General features: G+C 42.8%; 1 protein-coding gene across 2 annotated transcripts in view; it reads left to right on the top strand.

Moving 5' to 3' along the window:
- The window catches only part of CNGA3 (cyclic nucleotide gated channel subunit alpha 3), a 154580-nt gene that overhangs the window by 17922 nt on the left and 113608 nt on the right, over positions 1 to 23050 (top strand). For both annotated transcript variants that reach the window (XM_069757815.1, XM_069757816.1), the window contains exon 2: positions 15492 to 15636. In XM_069757815.1, coding sequence (XP_069613916.1) covers positions 15533 to 15636 — 104 coding nt within the window. In that variant the 5' untranslated portion in view covers positions 15492 to 15532. The remainder of the gene's footprint in view (positions 1 to 15491; positions 15637 to 23050) is intronic.

The raw sequence follows: 23050 nt of genomic DNA, 5'->3' as shown, positions 1-23050 counted from the left end.
TAATTATGATTGGGAGATAACACTTAGTGGGCTGTGTAAAGGTTAAAAGAGTTGTCCAGTCATATGATGTTCTTGATCTATCTGTAGCATAGGTCACAATGTCAGGTAACCTAGCACTTCCATCGTTCAGTTATTTTCAGTTCCTGTGAAAACTACAGCTCAGCTCCTATTCAACTAAACCTAATAACTACCATTCTTTTTACTTTTAGATCCCTTATAGTCCATAATATTATCCTAAGGGCTTGCTCACATTTTTTCCTCACCTAGCATATATATGACATCCATATGACATGTGTATGCAGTTCATATGCAATGCGTTTTTATAGGGATCCTGTCACCAGGTTTGGCAGATACGAGTTACGGCCACCACCATTCAGGGCTGATATACACCATTCTATAATGCTGTATATCTGCCCCCAACCCAACCTGTAAGAACTGAAAAATAACTTTTATTATACTCTCCTGCAGGGCGGCCGGTCTGAGGGGTGTTGTTCTTCTTGGTCTGGTGTCTCCCATCTTTTTTTGATGCGGTCCTCCTGCTTCCTTCATGTGGATGATGCGTCCCTGCATCATCCGTACAGTCTGCTCAGCATTGGGCTCCTGCGCAGGCATACTTATTTTCCTTGTTGAGGGCAGAGCAAAGTACTGCAGTGTGCAGGTGCTGGGTAAGGTGAGAGAGGCCCATACTTCTGCACCAAGTCTCCAAATCAAATCTGTCTCAGACTTCGTGCCTGTAACTGTTCCGCAGAGGATCCTGAATTTAATAGTCTGATTGGAGCCCATGTCCAAGTTAGTGTCAGTAACCTTTCTACAGAGAATCCAAAATGTAATAGTCTGAACAGAGTCCTAGTCCAATCCGTGTCTGCTTACCTGAACCTTGGGGTCAGCAGCTAGAGTACCGCCTGCCTAGGATTGGTGCCTAGTGACTAGCTGCAGCCAAGCCTGACTCCAACATCAGGAGCTCCAGTGAACACCTGGTAGTCACTTAGCTACACCCATTCTAGGTAAGCCCGGGTCCACAAAACCACGTGTGCCACCTGCACATGTAACAATTTTCTTGGCCATGGGCCTTGCTGTCCCCAGTTCTCTCTGCACACAGAGCTGTATCGGCAGTTGTGTTATAAGCGAGAATTTTGTTTCATCTGAAGACATTAAATGCCTCATTGCAAGCGTTAACTGTGCAGGCCCAAGTAGCAGTACCTACTGCTGAACCTATTCTACCTGAAACATATGCTTCTAGAGTGAAACCCATCCAGTCTTATCTGCCACGGTACTACAGTTATCCGAACCAGTGCCATGGGTTCCTAGAACAGTGCATGCAGCACTATGAAGTTTTTGGTCATCAGTTTTCTTCCGATCGGGTCAAGGGGGATTCTATTGTCCTTCCTAGCAGAAGATACCCTTGCATGGCTCAATCCTCTATGGCAAATAGGGCCTTCTATCACCTCAGACCTGTAGGCCTTCCTGATGGCCTTCCGAAAAGGTCTTCCATAAGCCAAATGTAGAATCTTCTGCAATATCTTCACAGATTCCCGAGGCAGACCAGAAAGGTGACGCGTGTGAGGAAACCATAACATCGGGCCCTGTCTTTCCAAAGATCACCCATTCCCCAGCTTGTTAAGGCAATTACCTGTACAGAATCCATTAAAGTTTATGTATTTTGCTGGCCGAGCAAATGCCAGAACTCAGTTGTGAGAAGGGATTGTGATATTGCTGCAGTTGTGTGGAACATCCTGACGGTCTTTGTCCTGAGAAAACTAAAAAACTCCAAAGCCTTGGGCCAGTAGTAGAGGCTACACTTGGTGGGAGTATTCCCTCTCCACCAATGACTGTAACTGTATCCATGGCAAGTTGAGGCTTCAGTCTGGTGGGAAAATTTTTGCTATAAGCCATAAGGAGTCAGTGTCAGATTCCCCTCCAGCATCTCCAGAATTCGGTGAGGGTGATGTTAGGTCAAGGAGAAACCCTACCAAAAGATAATTAAGTCATTTCAAACAAGAGCTCCAGACTAGAGCATTGCACACAGAAAAGATCGCCTTCCATGTGCTGTCTGGTTTTCCCAAAGATTGTCCAGAGTTGAGAACTTAACTGCCTTTTCTTGTATGGGGACCCCATATGGTGCTTCATTAGGGACAGTCAATTAACAAAAGCTGTTTGGATATACAGGTCAGTCATCAGTGTTGCTATCTTCTCTGCCAGGTCTGCTAGTTGCCGAGTCGCTGTGTGCTGGCGTCTCCGAAGGAAAGGAAGCAGAGGCAATCTCCCCACACAGTCCCAATGATTGCTCCAATTATCTGCTCCAATGAACCCCCTATTGACATGTCATCTTGGAAACCAGGCGGAAGGTGGACCCAGAGGAGGTATCTTCAGTTGTTAGGTGGTCTGGTGAAGAGAACGTCAAGGCGGTGGTATCGTCCAAGTCTCTTCAATCCACCAACCAGGCGGAGGAACTAAAGTTCGTTCTTTAATCCCACTGAAGTTTGATCAGCCTGTAACTTCATTTTCCACATTGATTTTGAGCATCATTCCAACTCCAGACCTCCGTGGGATATTAGTTGTGATTTACGTTGATAATTTTTAGGTTTTATTGTTCTCAACACATTCCACTATGTAATGAATACAGATTTACAACTGGAATATTTCATTCAGTGATATCTAGGATGTGGGACTTTAGTGTTCTCTTTATTTTTTTGAGCAGTGCATTTACATTCAGTGCTCAGCATAAGTGAACATGAGCAATTTCCAAAATTTTGACATGACTGGAGTTTCATAGTACATTTTTTTAACTCATAGCGCAAAAGTAAAGTTAATAATATAACTTTCATTACAAACTCTTCAGTTTTACTCAAATTAATTAATGCAAAAATGAATACACCCCACATGAAAAACAACTACCTCTTGTATTTTTTGTATGAACCCCCCCCCCCAATGAATTATAAAGACAACACTAAGTAGCCTAGGCATGGAATGAACAAGTTGGCAATACTGCAACCTCAATCTTTTTCCGTTCTTCATGAGTGACTTCTTTTAAAACCATGAATGCTGAATGGTGAGTGACTCTCAACTTGTCTGTTCAGAATTCCCTCTAGTTGTTCTATTGGATGCAGATCAGGAGACATAGTTGGTCACTGAATGACTTTTACGTTGTTCTTTTTCAGAAATGCAACTGTGGCCTTAGATGTGTTTTGGATTATTATGTTGGAAAGGTGCATGTCTTGCAGGGGCATGGAGTGATGATAGCAACTTCTCTTTCAACATAAATCAGTATATCTGTAAATGTTTGATGCCATCAATGAAACACAGCTCCCCGATGCTAGCAGCACTTATGTAGCCCCACGTAAGGACACTGCCACTAATTTTCATTTCCGGCACTATGTATTCTTCTTGCAATGCCATACAATTTTGAAGCCATCAGTTCCAAAAACATTTATCTTGGTCAAATATCTCCAGATTATCTTCCCAGTTGTCTTCATATTTTTCAGTATGGGCCCTGGCAAATTGTAGATGAACATTTTTGTGATGGTCTTTAGGGGAGGCTTCATTCACGTACGAGACCCTTGCATGCCATTCCTTTGCAGTGTTCACTGTATTCAGTCACAGAAAACACCCACCCTGGTTTGACTTTCAACTTCTTTAGCTAACTGGAGTGAACTTGCATGTTGATTTTCTTTAACCCGTTTCATCCTGTTTAAATGTTAAGATCCATGGTTGTCCCGGACATCTTTGTGAGATGGTTTCAATTTTCATTTTTGTTAAATTTTTTAATCACTTTGCTACTGTATAGTGTCTGATAAGTAAAGCTTTGATGATCTTCTTGTAGCCTTCACATTCCTTGTGTAAAGAAATTATTTTCTTTCTTAGTTCTTGTGCCATTACTCTGCCCATATGGCTCCATTACTTACAGCATAAAATAGGAAAGGTTATCTAAGTAACACCCTTATTGTCCACCATCTGTTGGTCATCTGTTTAATAAGTAATTACACTTATCTATAGTTGAGTAGTGTGAGAGAACAAATAGACCGCACCACCGCCTACTAATCTTAGTGTAAACTGCTCACCTGCACTGGAAGTCAGATCTGCAGATCTCGGGTGCTGTGCCAGACATCCACGTAGACTTGTACATTTGCAAAGAAGAAAAAGGCAGCACTCACCGATCATCCGAGACAGGTAAATTTATTCACACATGGTTAAAATCTTCACGGCCGGGGGTGCTGTACAATGAGAGCGGCAAGCCTGACGACGGCCGTTTCGTGCCTGATGGGCGCTTCCAAGGGTCAGTGACATCTGATTATCTATAGTTGAATTCTTTAGCTTGACTCCTAAGACTTTCATAGGGATGTACTCATTTTTGCAATTTGATATTGGTGAATTTATTAGGAAAATTTTTTTTTTTGGTGTGCAAAATATCTTGTTTATGGTGTATGTGAGAGGCCTGGTCTATGTGAGAGAACTCTTAGAAGGAATGGAATGCTGAAAGGTGGTTCTCCTCTCATATGAATTCAGCAGGGTAGGCTACTACTGCCTCACCTGCTAAACTACTTGATAGTGCACTTCCACTGAAAAATTTAGTAGACTGTAGCACCCGGGATGTTCCCCATTCTTCAAACCTCTCTCCTTGATGTGTTTCTGTGACAGCATTGTTAACTTGGTGTTATCCTTCTAGTCACAGGACTGTGTCCTTACCCACAAACAGTGCCAGGAATCACATTAAATTCAGCTCAATTTTCACCAAAAAATTAAGTTAATTAAAATCCAAGTTTATCAATATTTTATTCACGCAGATCAAAAACAATAGCATCAAGTCACCTTTTTTCTAGATTCAAAATGACCAGGAAGTGGTAATAAAAAAAATAAAATCATTTTCACTCGGTCCTCCCATGTCTTCTTTGGTCAGGTCAATTCAGAGTAAAATCATTTTTATGCAAATTTAATTTCTTGGTCAAATTCATGCAAACTGCCAAATTCAAATTTCAATCAGTTGCTAAATCATTACCAGGAACACATCCTATTGATCCTATTGACAAAGGAAATGGTAACACCCAGTTATCATTCATTAGGTCTCAGCTAGACTAAAGGTTCGCTCATATCTGCGTATATAAACTCGCTGCGGTTCTCAGCCAGAAATGTTGACTAGTGTCAGGTGAGGTGACACTGCATGATATCAGTAGGACATGCGTATGCAATCCGTATGCAATGTGCTTTTAACATCATCTTTAACATACAGTAATTCTCCGTCATTTCAAGCTAGTTTTCTAACAATAAAAATCCTATATACATAGATAATAATAATAATAATCTTTATATAGCGCTAACATATTCCGCAGCGCTTTACATTTTTGCACACATCACTGTCCCCGATGGGGCTCACAATCTAAATTCCCTATCAGTATGTCTTTGGAATGTGGGAGGAAACCGGAGTGCCTGGAGGAAACCCACGCAAACACGGAGAGAACATACAAACTCTTTGCAGATGTTGTCCTTGGTGGGGTTTGAACCCAGGACTCCAGCGCTGCAAGGCTGCTGTGCTAACCACTGCGCCACCGTGCCGCCCCATAGATAGACAGTATCCAGAAGAATAGAGGCAGCACTCCAAGGTCCAAAAAATATAAATGGTTTATTGACCCATTGTTTCTTTCCAAATGTGGAACTTTCTAAAACTTACTGCCAGTTCTCATGCTGCGAGTAATGACGTGAGTAAGGTTACCTCAGTACATTGGCTGTGAACTGCAATAACCTTTCTGACGTCACCGCTTGTTACAGCAGTCAGATTCACACGCTACTCTCGGTGTGTTCCAGCTGCTGGGGTGAGCGGTAACCTTACTGCTACTGCCTCACGATGTAGCAAAGTCAGGGATTGTCGTGAGATGTCCATATGGTGGATTACGGCAGACCCTTTGGATTACTTTTTTTTAGGCTATTAAATGGATAAAAGAGGGTAATTGTTGGAGAGTGCTTTTTACAATTAAAGGACTTTTCTCTTTAACTACGGGAATAGTAATGGTGGTGTCTGACAGTCACCTCTCCATTACTAACCCCCAGTCTTAATGTCAGCGGACATTACATAGCTGACATCAATTCCAAAACCATTACCCAGATTGCCATCGCACCAGGGCAATCGAGAAGAGCCAAGGCTAAGCCGAGGATGCACCAGAATTGTTGGATCTAATGAATGTGCCATTTCTACAGTGGTTAAGGGCTGATGTTATTAGTATGGGAAGGGGCCAATATCAATGGCCCCTTACCAGCCTATTAATATTAGCTCACAGCTGTCTGCTCAGCCTATACTGGTTATGAAAAATAGGGGATTCCTGACATCATTTTCTTGGGGTCTCCCTTTTTAAAAGCTACACGGACAGCTGTGAGCTGATATTAATAGGCTGGAAAAATACATGAATATTTTCCCCTTTCCAAATAATTACACAATTTTCATATATATATTCAGTGTATTGTCACTGAACAACCATGAGTGCATAAGTGCAGTGCCAGAACCACCATATAGTAACTATTATATTTCTCACTGACATATTTCTATCTATCTAGTCTATATCTACACTGCATGCAGAATTATTAGGCAAGTTGTATTTCAGGGGATTATTTTTATTATTGATCAACAATTATGTTCTCAATCAACCCAAAAGACTCATAAATATCAAAGCTTAATATTTTTGGAAGTTGGAGTGTTTTTTTTTTAGATTTGGCAATCTTAGGAGGATATCTGTTTGTGCAGCTAACTATTACTGTGCAGAATTATTAAGCAACTTAATAAAAACCAAATATATTCCCATTTCACTTGTTTATTTTCACCAGGTAAACCAATATAACAGCACAAAATTTAGAGATAAACATTTCTGACATGCAAAAACAAAACCAAAAAAAATTAGTGACCAATATAGCCACCTTTCTTTATGATGACACTCAACAGCCTTCCATCCATAAATTCTGTCAGTTGCTTGATCTGTTTACGATCAACATTGCGTGCAGCAGCCACCACAGCCTCCCAGACACTGTTCCGAGAGGTGTACTGTTTTCACTCCCTGTAGATCTCACATTTTATGAGGGACCACAGGTTCTTTATGTGGTTCGGATCAGGTGAACAAGGGGGCCATGTCATTATTTTTTCTTCTTTGAGACCTTTACTGGCCAGCCACGCTGTGGAGTAGTTGGAGGCATGTGATGGAGCATTGTCCTGCATGAAAATCATGTTTTTCTTGAACGATACCGACTTTTCCCTGTACCACTGCTTGAAGAAGTTGTCTTCCAGAAACTGGCAGTAGGTCTGGGAGTTGAGCTTCACTCCATCCTCAACCTGAAAAGGTCCCACAAGTTCATCTTTGATGATACCAGCCCATACCAGTACCCCACCTCCACCTTGCTGGCGTCTCAGTCGGAATGGAGCTCTCTGCCCTTTACTGATCCAGCCTCTGGCCCATCAAGAGTCACTATCATTTCATCAGTCCATAAAACCTTTGAAAAGTCAGTCTTAAGATATTTCTTGGCCCAGTCTTGACGTTTATCTTATGTGTCTTGTTCAAAGGTGGACGTTTTTCAGCCTTTCTTACCTTGGCCATGTCCCTCAGTATGGCACACCTTGTGCTTTTTGATACGCCAGTAACGTTGCATCTCTGAAATATGGCACAACTGGTTGCAAATGGCATCTTTACAGCTTCAGGCTTGATTTTCCTCATTTCATAGGCAGTTATTTTGCGCCTTTTTTGCCTAACACGCTTCTTGCGACCCTGTTGGCTATTTTCCATGAAGCGCTTGATTTTTCGGTGACCATGCTTCAAAAGTTTGGCAATTTCAAGACTGCTGCATTCCTCTGCAAAACATCTCACAATTTTGGACTTTTCAGAGCCCGTTAAATCTCTCTTCTGACCCATTTTGCCAAAGGAAAGAAAGTTGCCTAATAATTAAGCACTCCCTATATAGGGTGTTGATTTCATTAGACAACACCCCTCCTCATTACAGAGATGAACATCACCTGATTTACTTAATTGGTAGTTGGCTCTCAAGCCTGAACAGCTTGGAGTAGGACAACATGTATAAAAAGTATCATGTGATCCAAATAAAACTTGCCTAATAATTCTGCACGCAATGTATTCTATTCTGACAGTTCTGGCTGTCAATTTACTGTACTTGGCTGATGAAATGTTGGGTTTCTCTTGAGATGTGTGCAGAACATTTGGATTGCACACACATGGTCCGTGTGCCGTGCGATTTTTTTTTCTCACATCCATTGACTTGCATTGGTGAGTCTCGCATGTTTTACTTGGCCATACGCAGCAATTCCAGAAAAAAACTAGTAGATCAACACTGCCACATTAACCCCTTTCTGACCTCGGACGGGATAGTACATCCGAGGTCAGAAGCCCCTCTTTGATGCGGGCTCCGGCGGTGAGCCCGCATCAAAGCCGGGACATGTCAGCTGTTTTGAACAGCTGACATGTGCCCGTAATAGGCGCGGGCAGAATCGCGATCTGCCCGCACCTATTAACTAGTTAAATGCCGCTGTCAAACGCTCACAGCGGCATTTAACTACCGCATCCGGCCGGGCGGCCGGAAATGACAGCATTGCCGACCCCCGTCACATGATCGGAGGTCGGCGATGCTTGTACCTTGTAATCATAGAGGTCCTTGAGACCTCTATGGTTACTGATCACCGGTAACTGTGAGCGCCACCCTGTGGTCAGCGCTCACAGCACACCTGATTTTCTCCTACATAGCAGCGAACAGCTAATCGCTGCTATGTAGCAGAGGCGATCGGGTTGTGCCTGCTTCTAGCCTCCCATGGAGGCTATTGAAGCATGGCAAAAGTAAAAAAAAAAAAGTTAAAAAAAATGTGAAAAAAATTTAAAAAATATAAAAGTTTAAATCACCCCCCTTTCGCCCCAATCAAAATAAATCAATTAAAAAATGTACACATATTTGGTATCGCCGTGTTCAGAATCGCCCGATCTATCAATTAAAAAAAAGCATTAACCTGATCGCTAAACGGCGTAGCGAGAAAAAAAATCGAAACGCCAGAATTACGTTTTTTTGGTCGCCGCAGCATTGCATTAAAATGCAATAACGGGCGATCAAAAGAACGTATCTGCACCAAAATGCTATGATTAAAAACGTCATCTCGGCATGCAAAAAATAAGCCCTCAACCAACCCCAGATCACGAAAAATGGAGACGCTACGAGTATCGGAAAATGGCGCCAATTTTTTTTTTTTTTTTTTTTAGCAAAGTTTGGAATTTATTTTCACCTAGTCATGTTAGGTGTCTATGAACTCGTAATGACCTGGAGAATCATAATGTCAGGTCAGTTTTAGCATTTAGTGAACCTAGCAAAAAAGCCAAACAAAAAACAAGTGTGGGACTGCACTTTTTTTGCAATTTCACCGCACTTGGAATTTTTTTCCCGTTTTCTAGTACACGACATGCTAAAACCAATGACGTCGTTCAAAAGTACAACTCGTCCCGCAAAAAATAAGCCCTCACATGGTCAAATTGACGGAAAAATAAAAAAGTTATGGCTCTGGGAATGAGGGGAGTGAAAAACGAACACGGAAAAACGAAAAATCCCAAGGTCATGAAGGGGTTAAATAACATTGGTGCAAATGCAATGTTATTTTTTTTCTCACATTGTACATATCGAATTTATTCTCAGATATGAGCAAATCCTAAGGCTACTTTCCCATGATTACCTTTTGGTGCATTTTTGATGTTGCAGAATTTCTGCACCATTTCTGCACATATAATTTAACTTAGATTACTTGCATTTTTAATTGTGTTTTTGCGTGTATTTTTTTACCTTGCATTTTTATTGCGTTTCTGACACTGCTTTTTTTGTCTCTGTTTGGTGTGTCATGCTTTAAATAAAGCTGCTTTGTTTTTAATGCTTCCTGTTTTTTTGCTTTGACTAAACTTTATTGACATGCATCTTTGATGCATTTCCGCATCTGAAACTTACTAAAAACACGTGTGTTTATTTTCTGTGGATTGTCCTCATCTAATGTACTGTAAGTTTATGGGGAAAATTCGCAATTAACATGCTGCGAAATTGGAAAACGCACCCCGGGTTAGTTTACGCATATAAAATCCCATCCACATTGCTGGAGCTGTAATACATTGCGTTTTTGCGTTGTCTCCAAATGCTATTAACCTTCAGCTAATGAATAGTTTCATAGGAAACTAATATTTGTAATTTCTCCAAAAAATATTATTTTAACTTTTCACTGACTAATCTAATTGTAGAAAAGAAAAATTTACATTAAAACATAACTTTTAATGACAAATTTCTTGTAAAATTTTGTTTTATTATTATTAAAACACACAAAAGTGCCTGGTCAACCACAATATTCCAGTGATATCCTAATTGAGATCTGTGATTTCAGCACAGATGTTAAACAATCTAATAGATAAGGTTTCGCGCCCTATCAACCGGAAAGCAAATTTAATTTAATTTAATTATTGCAACGTAATATTTTCTCCTCTATTGTATATATACTGTCATTCAAGTTTTTGCCCCCACATTATAACAGAGTTATTCAATATAATATTTCCTTTATGAACCCGAGAAGACGACTGCCCTTAAAGGGCTTTGAGTCTAGATGTTATTATGTGTATTTACAGTAGCTAACCCCTATATCATTAGATTGAGCTACCACTCTGTTTGTTCAAATGCAGTTTTCAATAAACGTTGGAATTATAGCAGTTACTAACAGCAATATGATGTGTATTAAGTGGAGTCACTGCTATAATACATTTATTATCTATTGTCATTGGATATTAAATGGTGACAAATTTTTGACAGCAGCACACTGTATTTTAGTTGGAACTATCAATATAACTAGTATTAAAGTGCCCTCCTCTAGGATATCAGTATAAAGCACATAGGCATCACTGCTCTCCTAAGCCAACACAGGCTAAAAAGAAACATACAGTGCTCTTCAATATGGAACCGCAGATCCCAGCCAGGATGTACACTGGATAGGTCGATTATCAAATGTATAAATTAAGTCTGACGCGTTTCATCATAATGGATTACTGCCATGATCATCAGGAGCTAGCAGTTAGGTATGGAAAATTCAACGTGATTCTAATATCATTCTGATGTAACGTATCAGCAAGGTTGCTAGCCGCTTAACCTTCAGCTAATGAACTATTAATCTGAATGTTAATGGCATTTTAAAGCTGCTCTGCTGTCGCATTGAAAGCTTGATTATCAGGCGTGTCAGCGCTTCTTCAGTCTCCATTCAGTACACTGTGAGCAGCGGCTGCAAGCGCCTCCTTATTCATTGACTGACCACAGTCTCTGCACTGAGATGGCTGTTAATCAATAAGCCAGGGAGTGCTTACAGCTGTCGCCCACTGTATACTGAACGGAGACTGAGGCCATGCCAGTACACCTCTATGACTGAAAGATGAAGTTAAAGGGAACCTGTCACCCCGAAAATCGCGGGTGAGGTAATCCCACCGGCATCAGGGGCTTATCTGCAGCATTCTGTAATGCTGTAGATAAGCCCCCGATGTTACCTGAAAAAGGAGAAAAAGACGTTAGATTATACTCACCCAGGGGCGGTCCCGCTGCTGGTCTGGTCAGATGGGCGTCTCCGGTCCGCTCCGGCGCCTCCTATCTTCTTTCCATGACGTCCTCTTCTGATCTTCGGCCACGGCTCCGGCGCAGGCGTACTTTGCTCTGCCCTGTTGAGGGCAGACAAAGTACTGCAGTGCGCAGGCGCCGAGCCTCTGACCTTTCCGGCGCAACAGGGCAGAGCAAAGTACGCCTGCGCCGGAGCCGTGGCTGAAGATCAGAAGAGGACGTCATGGAAAGAAGATGGGAGGCGCCGCAGCGGACCGGAGACGCCCATCTGACCAGACCAGCAGCGGGACCGCCCCTGGGTGAGTATAATCTAACGTCTTTTTCTCCTTTTTCAGGTAACATCGGGGGCTTATCTACAGCATTATAGAATGCTGCAGATAAGCCCCTGATGCCGGTGGGATTACCTCACCCCCGATTTTCGGGGTGACAGGTTCCCTTTAACTTCCGCCTGGTAGCCATGCTTTCAGTGTGGCAGCCGGACAGCTTTAGAATGATATTAGCCTGCAGGTTAACCCTTTATCTGCAGGTTAATACAATTTGGGGACATGACAGGTTCCCTTTAAATACACAGATTAGAAGAGATGATCTTGAAAATCCAGTGATTTATTTTTGTTGTTTTCTTTACTTCTCTAGCTGAGGAATTTGCTGTTGAGACATCTTTGACTGCTCACTTATGCAGTCATCCCCGACCTCTTGCTTCCAGAATCTAGCAAATTAAATAAAATCAGGCCCCAGATCAGAATGGTAAATTAATTCAGACCCTAGGCCAGACCCCTAAGTTAATTTTCATACCAGAACAAACTTAGACACTGGACCAAACCATAGAATAAATACATACCTCAGACAAGACCCATGGATGCACAACCATTTTTGATCCAAGGGCCACATTGCCATACTGAACTGATCCCAAGGACTTCAAACGTATTTTTAAAGCAGTAGTTTCATGAATACATAGCCAGAACCACCAACAGTACATTAATACATGACTGGAACAATTTGAGAAAAAATCAGTGTGAACACACACTAACTTAAACTAAGTCTTTTGTAACAGAAACTCGGCCAATCTTTCTTGTAATCTCAAATCTCTAAGTTTTGGCATGTTTTAAGGTTGAACATAGATATGTAACACGTTTTGGATTGCTACATGTGTACAAGGTTAGAACCACCCTCAATAAATGAGTACAATGCCAGAACCACCGTCAGTGCATGAGTGCAGTGCCAGAACTACCGTCAGTGCATGAGTGCAGTGCCAGAAACACCATCAGTACATGAGTGCAGCACCAAAACCACCATCAGTACATTAATACAGATGCTTATTCCCTTCTGAGCCCTGCCATGCTCCAAAACAGTGGTTTTCCCCCACATGCAGTATCAGCGTACTCAGGAGAAATTGTCCAACAAATTTTGTGGTCAATTTTCTCCTGGTACCCTTGTGAAAATTAAAAAAAATTGGTTCCAAAATAATTTTTTGGTGAAAAAAGTAAAATATTCATTTTTTCCTCCCACATTGCTTTAGTTCTCGTGAAGCACCTAAATGGTTAATAAACTTCTTGATTGTTGTTTTGCGCACCTTGAGGGGTGCAGTTTTTAGAATGGTGTCACTTTTGGGTATTTTCTGTTATATTGACCCCCCAATCTCACTTCAAAAGTGAGGTGGTCCCTAAAAAAAATTTTGTTGGAAAAATTAGAAATCGCTGGTCAACTTTTAACCCTTATTACGTCCTAACAAAAATAAATATGTTGCCAAAATTGTGCTGATGTAAATTTGACATGATATACAGCATTCTATAAGGCTGTATATCAGCCCCCAACCCAACCTGTAAGAGAAGAAAAACAACTTTTATTATTCTCACCTGCGGGCGGTCCGGTCAAAGGGTGTCGCTCTTCTTGGTCCAGCACCTCCCATCTTCTTACGATCACCATCCTCCTTGCTTTCATGTTGATGACGCGTCCCTACGTCATCCATGCAGTCTGCTCGGCATCACGCTCCTGCATAGGCATACTTCTCTGGCCTGTTGAGTGCAGCGCAAGGTACTGCAGTGAGCAGGCACTGAGAAAGGTCAAAGAGACTCGGTGCATGCGCGCTGCAGTACTTTTCTTTTCCCTCAACAGGTCAGAGAAGTCAGGAGCGTGATGCCGAGGAGATTGTGTGGATGATGTAGGGACACGTCATCCACATGAAGCAAGCAGGAGGACGGGGATCGTAAAAAGATGGGAGGCGTGTAAGGTGGACGACCAGACTGCGGGTACCTTTGTGCCAGGTCTGGAACTGAAAAGGCTTCATCCTCTGTTCCCAGGGAGAAGCTTTAGTGAAGTGGACCTTCCTCTGTTGCCTGAGAGCTGGAGGGAGGGAGAACTTCCTCCTGACCGAGGGGGGCACAGATATAAAAGGGGAAAGCACGTGCAGCAGAGCAGTTTGGCGCCAACCCAGGGCAGCATGCAAGGAGGTGAGCAGCGTGCTCCGCTTCCCCTCCCCACCACAGAGTACCAGAACTGCGGCAGGGCCCTACCATCTGAAGAGGACCGCCATGCTGTGGGGAGCAGTGTGCCCAGCAGCAATCCAGAGGGAGGGACTGCTGCATAGAGTGCAAAGCCAGGTGTGTTCAGCAGCAGACAGGGAGTGACGTGCTCCATCCTGGGAGCACCAGCCATGCGCAGGACAGCGTCTGTTTTCTCACGCCGCCAGCCGCAGGGATCAGTGAGTGCGGAGGTCCCAGAGCATCCGTATAGTGCAGCCCCGTGCTCAAGCACCCCCATCGCCACCACTGACAGAGACTGTGAGGAGGGACATGCAGGGTGCCCGTTGATCACCACGAAGCAAGGTGCTGAACGTTCTGGGCTAGTGAGTACTGTGTGCATGCTGCCAGAGAGAGATCAGGTGCAGTACCCCGCCAGAAGAGCAACGTGCCAGTGGTTGTCGGCGCTTCAGTCTTGGCAGGAGCAGACAGCGTGCAGCATAGAGAGAAAAGGGCAGCGCGCCCAGTAACTGACAGAGTTTGAGGTGCCGTGTGCTTCATGACCGTGAGTACAGCGCACGTGCCGCAAAGAGAGAACCGAGTACTGGATAGTCTTGTGTAACCCACCTTACCAGCATATACTTTCCCGCTCACGGGAGACCCTGATTTTGCCAGTTTATATTTGCTGAGCCATGTTGGGCTCGTACAATACTGTGGTCCCAACCCTTATCAGCCACTGTAACATATGGACTAGGCTCAGTGGAAGGTACCGGAGACCGACCTCTGCCACCAGAAGACAGGGCATTGATGCCCACAGCACCTTCCTGGAAAAGATATTGCGCCAGCCGTTGCCGATGCTATTGAATTCCCAGCAGGATTTACAGTTTGAGGAACTTCTGGCACAAGTGCTTCACAGGAAATGCTGTTACTAGAACCATTATTCTTTATCTCCCAATATCCTTTGCCATCTATACTGTTTAATTCACTGTTTTAACCCTTTACCTCCCTGCGTGGAGTATTCCCCTGTTATTAAACCTGTTATCCCTTGCTCTGCCTCCTGTCCGTCACTGCATCCCACAACCTGCTTACAGGCGCCCAACCGAGAAATGCAATGCCTCTCAGACCAGACTGCCCCACAGATGAGTATAATAAAAGTTATTTTTCTTCTCATACAGGTCAGGTTGGGGACAGATATGCAGCATTATAGGATACTGTATATCAGCCCGGAAAAGTGGTGGCCTTACTTCACATTGGCCAAAACTGGTGACAGGTTCGCTTTAAATGCTTATATCCAGAGAACCTGGGGACTACCTCTGCATGGGCACAAGGACAATGTGAATTAACTCATTACTCCAAAGTAACCACACTGCACACAGGAGTTCACATTTTAGCTTCCTAATATTTGGACACTTTTTATACTGATACAATTTTTTCTTGTTTATTTAGCCATTTACTACACTGTGAAGACCATTTGGTTGTGATTCAGGATGGCTGCCATAGTGACTACTCAATCATCATATCCAGTGCTGCACCGAATATCCGTCAGGACAATTGATGAAGATATAGAAAGAATTGAAAATGGAAACAGCAGGTAAATTAATGTAACATACATGTATCATGCAACATAAAGTCCAACAAGTCAAAGCTATGCTGAAAATGATAAAGAGAAATTACCCCAAAGGACTGTAAACTAGACTACAGACTAAACTATAATACAGAATATCCTTGTCATCAGTGGTGTAACTTGGAGATTGTGGGCCCCAATGCAAAATCTCTAATGGGGCCCCAAATTATCACAGATTTTTAATAGTAATAGTCTTTTCACACAGTGCAACGAGAACTTTGGGGTCCCTCCTTGTCTCCGGGGCCGGTTGAGACTGCAACCCCTGCATGTATTATAGTTGCGTCCATGCTTGTCATCACATCATTCATAACCTGCCTTTCTGGGGGATTTAAAACTGATCTGTAGTTTTAACATGTTGTCAACTGTATGGTGGCCCCAATGAGGTACAGCAGATCCATCCTTATTCATTCTACTAGGGGCTGATGTGCAGTACCCAGCGATGACTAGTATACAGTTGACAAAGCTTTTCAGCCCCGCCACTGATCCCATCCACCGCTGCTAGCACCAGAAACAGCTGATTGGTGATGATGCCTGGTGTCACATCTACAGCAATCTAATATTGTTGACCTTTCCAAAGGATATGCCATCAATATAATAGTACTGAACAACTCCAATTTACATTTTCAGAGGTGGTCAAAAACAGTGTAAGCTTCTTCACGATAAGCTCCTTCAGTTTTGGGGCAAGCAATTTTAAACCGTTTTTAAAGCATTTTGCAAGGGTTTTTTGACTGAAATGCTTTTTTGCAGGCTTTTAATGGCACAGTGCCTAGCTGGTATGGGTTTCATCGAGAGCCGCTTCAAATAAGTGACATGCACGTTTTACCCTTCCAGACATGTTTAAAAACTTATAACAAGCAAGGAAGGTAGGAAAAAAGACCTACAAAGTAGGTACCCATAAAATACATTTTATTAATTAAAACATAAACAAATACAAACTATACAATAAATCAGAGGCTGCTGTGCACTGATGCAAGGCAACACTAACATATACAGATGGTGATTACATATACATGTCTCAGTAGATGAGTAAAGCATAAGCCCTAATATATAATAGTAATATTGGGTAAACCCTCCCTAAATACATATGAAAAAAGGGCTAGAATGAAAATGTTACACTTACATGTATGTCACACCGACTGTGTGGGGAGAAGTTGCTGGGGACCCACCTGTCCAACTATTCTACAGTGCAGCTCAGTCTTCAGTGGCTTTTAGGCTATGTGCACACGTTCAGGATTTTTCACGTTTTTTTCGCTATAAAAACGGCAAAAAACAGCTTACATTAAGCATCATATTTATTGGAATGCAATCCGCAATTTTTGTGCACATGCTGCTTTTTTCTGCGGCAGAATCGCATTCCAGAAAAAAACGCAGCATGTTCATTCTTTGTGCGGAATCGTGGGGATTCCGCACACATAGGAATGCATTGATCCGCTTAGTTCCCGCATGGGGCTACGCCCACCATGCGGGGAGTAAGTGGATCTTACGTGGTTGGTACCCAGGGTGGAGGAGAGGAGACTCTCCTCCAGGCCCTGGGAACCATATAATTGTTAAAAAAAAGAATTAAAATTAAAAATCGTGATTTTCGCAAGGCATTACTGGGAACGGGAGCATCGCGAGGAGCAGGAAGGCTGCCGGGGCCGCCGGAAGGTGAGAATATCATGATTTTTTATTTTAATTCTTTTTTTTTAACAATTATATGGTCTCCTCTCCTCCACCCGGGGTACCAACCGCACATGATCCGCTTACTTCCCGCATGGTGGGCATAGCCCCATGTGGGAAGTAAGCGGATCAATGCATTCCCATGTGTGTGGAATCCCCGCAATTCCACACAAAGAATGAACATGCTGCATTTTTTTCCAGAATGCGCATAGCCTAAAGTTTGTTTTTCTCCGAAAAGCTGTGTCAAACATATCTGGCTGAGTTCATACAGGCAGTGCCTGATACATGCTGCCCGTCAATCTCTGTAGATCAGGATAGCAGACTGTCAGTCATTACATCTCTAACACTGTTAAATCCCCTTTTATATAAAACAGGCTCTGGAGACAGATTCTAAGGGAGATCTTTGTCCAGCCCATAGATCTTAACAGTTCCTTTGCATATAAGAAAAAAGTAGATTTCTCTGGAATAAGGCATCAGATAACAGGTATCAAGGCATCATTTTAAGTGAGTACCTCTGTCACTCTGCATGGTCTCAGGTACCCCATATATCCGCAGACCACATCACTTATCAATTTTTGTGTTAGTTTTGGTCCCAGTACAAGCTTCAGGCCACCAATGCATACCAGGAAGTATTCATAAGTACCCAACATAGGTAGCTGTATGTAGTCCATCTGCAGTCTCTGAAACATGTATTTGCATTTTGGTGTGCATTTCTGTTGGACTCAAATAGGACTACTGGGGTTATGTCCTGCACAAACGAGACATGCTTTGTAGCCACGTTTGAGAATTTAAGGCTCACCAGTTTGTAGCACTACTGCATATATCAAATTCTTTGAATTATGCAGCAGGAAATGTGCCAGGGCATCCATCATGGGTAATAGGCTGCGTGAGAGGCAAATCCTGCTGTTTACCTGCCCTACCCCTGACTCTGATCACACCGCACCCACTTTGGCCGATGTACTCTGTTCATGTGGGGAAGGCTGGGTCTGGGAGATCTGCAGTAGTTTGTGATCAACAACCACTGGGGCAAGGTCAGGAAATTACAGCTCTGCCAAATGGCGAAAACGTCACGTGTTACCCCAAAAGCGTCTCATGTGTCAGAAAATACATTAATCTCTTCCCAGTTTGCACTCTGCAGCGAGTGCCTTCAGCTCAGCTGGAGGGTAGGGGTTCTTGTATTACTGGCTTACCATAGTGGACTACTGCATACCTGGTGATGAATCATTCTTGTTCACTGTCCCAAGCTCTGGAATTATTAGCAAAATACTCAACACAGGGGTTAGTAAGTGGTACGTCAGTGATATTTGACAAGCCCTTTATTTCTGCCTCCATCAATGCCTGACAATCTTGTTCATGTGTCATGTCAAACTAAGGTTCCTCATCTGCTAGAAAAACAAGAGCAGGTCTTGGCTCCTGGTCCCTCCCTCTTCCCCATCCTAATACCCCCCATTTCTAAATCCACTGCTAACAGTGTAGCTGGATTTAGAACATTACAGCGTTTGATAGTTATATGGGAAGTGTTAAACGGGGAGGTTATAAGGACAACAAGAATCTCTGGAGTTTTTAGATGTTTTCATGTGTTCCGTGAACTGGGTTGAAAACAATGAGCTCACTGGGGGGCCAGGGCCAATATGCTGATGTTGGTTATATCTGGGCTGGATTATGTACCAGCAGGTTATTTTCTGTCCTAGGAGATAGAAAGTTTACATGTCTCCTGGCTCTCATCGGGAACAGAGGCACCTTGGGTGCTATCCTTGTGAATTGGGATCAACAGATCACAATAATTAATCCCAAGGGGATTCTGTTGGCCACAATGTTAGCAGTTCCATTCCATTGTTCCTGCATAATGCAGGAGTGCTAAAAGAGATGCTAGTAATTCATCAAGTACAGAGACTGCAGGGGTCTCTTGGTTTTTTATACTATCATAGATTACATATGCAGTTCCGTGCCTGGTTGGTTTCTTTTGGTATGTGCTCACTCATTGAGAGTTGCTTTGGCTACTTCTAACCTCATCTTAGCCAGCTCAAGTTTGTTCTTATCTATCTTTCAGTCATTATTCTTAATTACAAATACACTTCTCCTATACCTTCTTAATATTTCTACTATATCACATGCATTGACAAGGGTGGTACCGCTGAGGTTGCTTACTTCCTTATAGTTGCCAGATATCATGATAGCAACTTCAATGCTCGTAATTATCTGAAGAACTTAATGTGCTATTGTGTCTTAACCGCAGAAGACTCTATTCTTCTCCCTACTTCATTTTTTTTTGCAAGTGAAGGATTTAAACTCCCAGAACCACTGTTCTCTCAAGAGAAGAATTTCTAGGAAGTATCAACAGCTTGACAATTAAATCCTCCCTCTCTGGCTGCTATGTTCCTCGGTCTAGATACTAAATATGCTGCTAGCTGGATAAGGACAACTGCTATGATTTTTGCTTTCTTACATTCACACAAAACAAAGCACAGGCACTGAGGACAATGATTCTAATTTATCAACACAATTTTACAATACGTTAGCCACGCAATCCACACTCCATAATCAATGGTATTATTCCTTCTGCTGTGTTCGGGCTAATACTGCATTCTGCGCCCCTTTCAAGAGGGTGACCTTATCAATTTACAGGGGTAAAAATGTTATATCCCCAGTGTACTACCCAACCATGAAGGATTCCTTTGTTATGGACTTTCCTATGGTACCACTTTTTCCTTCACCATATGTGAGAAAACACACCTAACCGAATCCCTTATCAATTAGAGACTGTAGTCCCTTATTAGTCACCCAAAAAAAACATTCAGTCCCACATTGAAGGATCCTCAAAGTCTACGCCAATATCATTCCAGTCATATATACAACAAGGACAGCATATAACAATCCTCTGACTCCTGCAATATACAGGTAGAACTGCAAAGGCACCTTCCCAGAATCATTGGGCAAGGTTGGCTACTTGTAACTTGAATCAATTTTCATTTAACCGTCATTTAAATAGTCAGTTATACCTCTAAAGACATATAATAAACCATACAAAGGTTCAACAGAGATTGTCTTCTTCGGACCACCAATTACGCGTCCCAGAGCTCTCTAGGTAACACTGAATTAGTAACACAATGGGTGACTCACCACAACTTTATTCAGTGATTCCCAGAGAGGTCTTTGCCGTCAACTCCAAAAGAGATCAAGTTTTGACAGTCTCAGGATTTCAGGCACGATTCCTCTGTAGGAAAATCTTTAGGAAAAACTCAAAGTGTTTCACACACTTGCCAGTTTTGATCAAATTAGGGCATCGATTGATCAGAGTCAAGAGCACACAGTCAGTGTCTGTCAGTGTATAAGGCTTGTCTTAAATCTCAGATTCCTAGTCACAAGTTTTTATTACACCCACATAAGAAAGGGGAATATCTTATTACCAGTGCTGGACTGGCCATCTGCCATTTGCCAGAGGGGCCACTCCCTGCTGTGGGCTGCTCTCTCCGCCGAAGCCCTTTTGATATGGTGAGAGGACAGAGCAGCTCAGTAGCAGGAGAAGGCATGGCCTGAACTTCTCATCTGAGCACGAGACCTCTCTGGTTCTAGTAGTGAGACAGGAGATGGCCGCCAGGAGGAAGTGGTTGCATGCATGAACAGTGTAGTTGTCCTCCTTATTTCAGGTGAGTGAGTTAGAAAGTTCAAATAAAGAGTAAAACAATCTACACAAGATGTCAGGACTAGAGGGGGAGAGAAGTCAGAGCTTCTGCATTTATTGTTTCACAATCACAAGTGTTCAGAGCAGGTTGCACAGCTGTGTACAATATTCTGCTGTCAATCTGCAGCAATTTCAGCTCTGCTGTATTGTTATTACATCCATTTAAACCTTTGTTGGCAAAACTTGGAATATATAGACAGAAATTTAAGCAAATCTGTGTTAGCAATCAGTACACTAAAAAACTTTGTATAGAAAGCAGAAGTGTGAGTGTAAGCTGTGCATAACTGTGGAGTCAACAGTAGAGATGAGCAAATATCATCGGGTCACTGCTTATTCGGCAAGCTATATCGCTTACTGAATAAGCTGCAGAGGGAGCCTGGCTTTCTGGATCGCTCTGGCTGATCAGCAGTTTGGCTCCGCAGCTGCATATGTCAAGGCTGTGTCACAATCACAACACATGCAGGGAGAGCCTTTGTGTTGGGCTCTCCATGCATGTGTTGTGATTGTAACACACTCACGACACATGCAGCTGCAGAGCCGAACAGCTGATCAGCAGGAGCACTCCATCTATTCGAGTTCCCGCTGTACTTATTCAGTAAGCACTATAGGTTGCCGAATAAGCAGGGGTCTGATCATATTCGCTCATCTCTAGTCAACAGTACTACATGTCTGCCTGAATGACAGTCAGACAGCGGGACTGTGTGTAAGGGCAGTAGAGCTGTGACTTTGAGTGTATTGTGCAGGCAGCATTGAATACATATATACTGTTGCCGATTCCAACTCAAAAACATTTCCCAGATCCGTACATTCTTTGACCATGAAACCACAAAAACACTAGTACATGCCCTTATCATCTCCCGCCTCGACTACTGCAACCTCCTACTCTCTGGCCTCCCCTCTAGCACTCTGGCACCACTCCAATCCATCCTAAACTCTGCTGCCCGACTAATCCACCTGTCTCCCCGTTACTCCCCAGCCTCTGCTCTCTGCCAGGCCCTTCATTGACTTCCTATTGCCCAGAGGCTACAGTTCAAAACACTAACAATGACATACAAAGCCATTCACAATCTGACTCCTCCATACATCTGTGACATGGTCTCCCGTTACCTACCTACACGCAACCTTCGATCATCTCATGATCTCCTTCTCTACTCTTCTCTCATCTCTTCCTCCCACAACCGCATCCAAGACTTCTCCTGTGCTTCCGCTATACTCTGGAACTCTCTACCCCAACACATCAGGCTCTCACCTACCATGGAAACCTTCAAAAGAAACCTGAAGACCCACTTCAGTCTACTGAACCACCACATGACCAGCTCTACCCTCACCTAGTGTATCCTCACCCATCCCCTGTAGACTGTGAGCCCTCGCGGGCAGGGTCCTTTCTCCTCCTGTACTTGTGTGTGCCTAGTTTTACTCATGTTTATTATACTTGTCTATATTTGTCCCATTCACATGTAAAGCGCCATTGAATAAATGGCGCTATAAAAATGAATAATAATAATAATAATACAGATGTGCTCAAAAGTTTACATACCCCGGCAGAATTTTTGCTTTCTTGGACTTTTTATTCAGAGAATATGAATGATAACACCAAAACTTTTTCTCCACTAATGGTTAGTGGTTGGGTGAAGCTATTTATTGTCAACTACTGTGTTTTCTCTTTTTAAATCATAATAACAACCAAAAACATCCAAATGACCCTAATAAAAAGTTCACATACTCTGGTGATTTTGGCCTGGTAGTATGCACAGAAGTTGACACAAATGGGTTTGAATGGCTACTAAAGGTAACATACTAACCTGTAACCTATTTGCTTGTAATCAGTGTGTGTATAAAAGCTGAGTGAGTTTTTGGATCCAAACAGACTCTTGCATCTTTCATCCAGCCACTGACATTTCTGGATTGTGAGTCATGGAGAAAGCAAAAAAATTGTCAATGGATCTATGGGAAAAGGTAGTTGAACTGTATAAAACAGGAAAGGAATACAAAAAGATATCCAAGGAATTGATAATGCTAGTCAGCAGAGTTCAAACTGTG

The sequence above is a fragment of the Ranitomeya imitator genome, chromosome 3 (assembly GCF_032444005.1).
Source record: "Ranitomeya imitator isolate aRanImi1 chromosome 3, aRanImi1.pri, whole genome shotgun sequence".
Taxonomy (NCBI): domain Eukaryota; kingdom Metazoa; phylum Chordata; class Amphibia; order Anura; family Dendrobatidae; genus Ranitomeya; species Ranitomeya imitator.
This window is presented reverse-complemented; position numbering and strand designations above follow the sequence as displayed.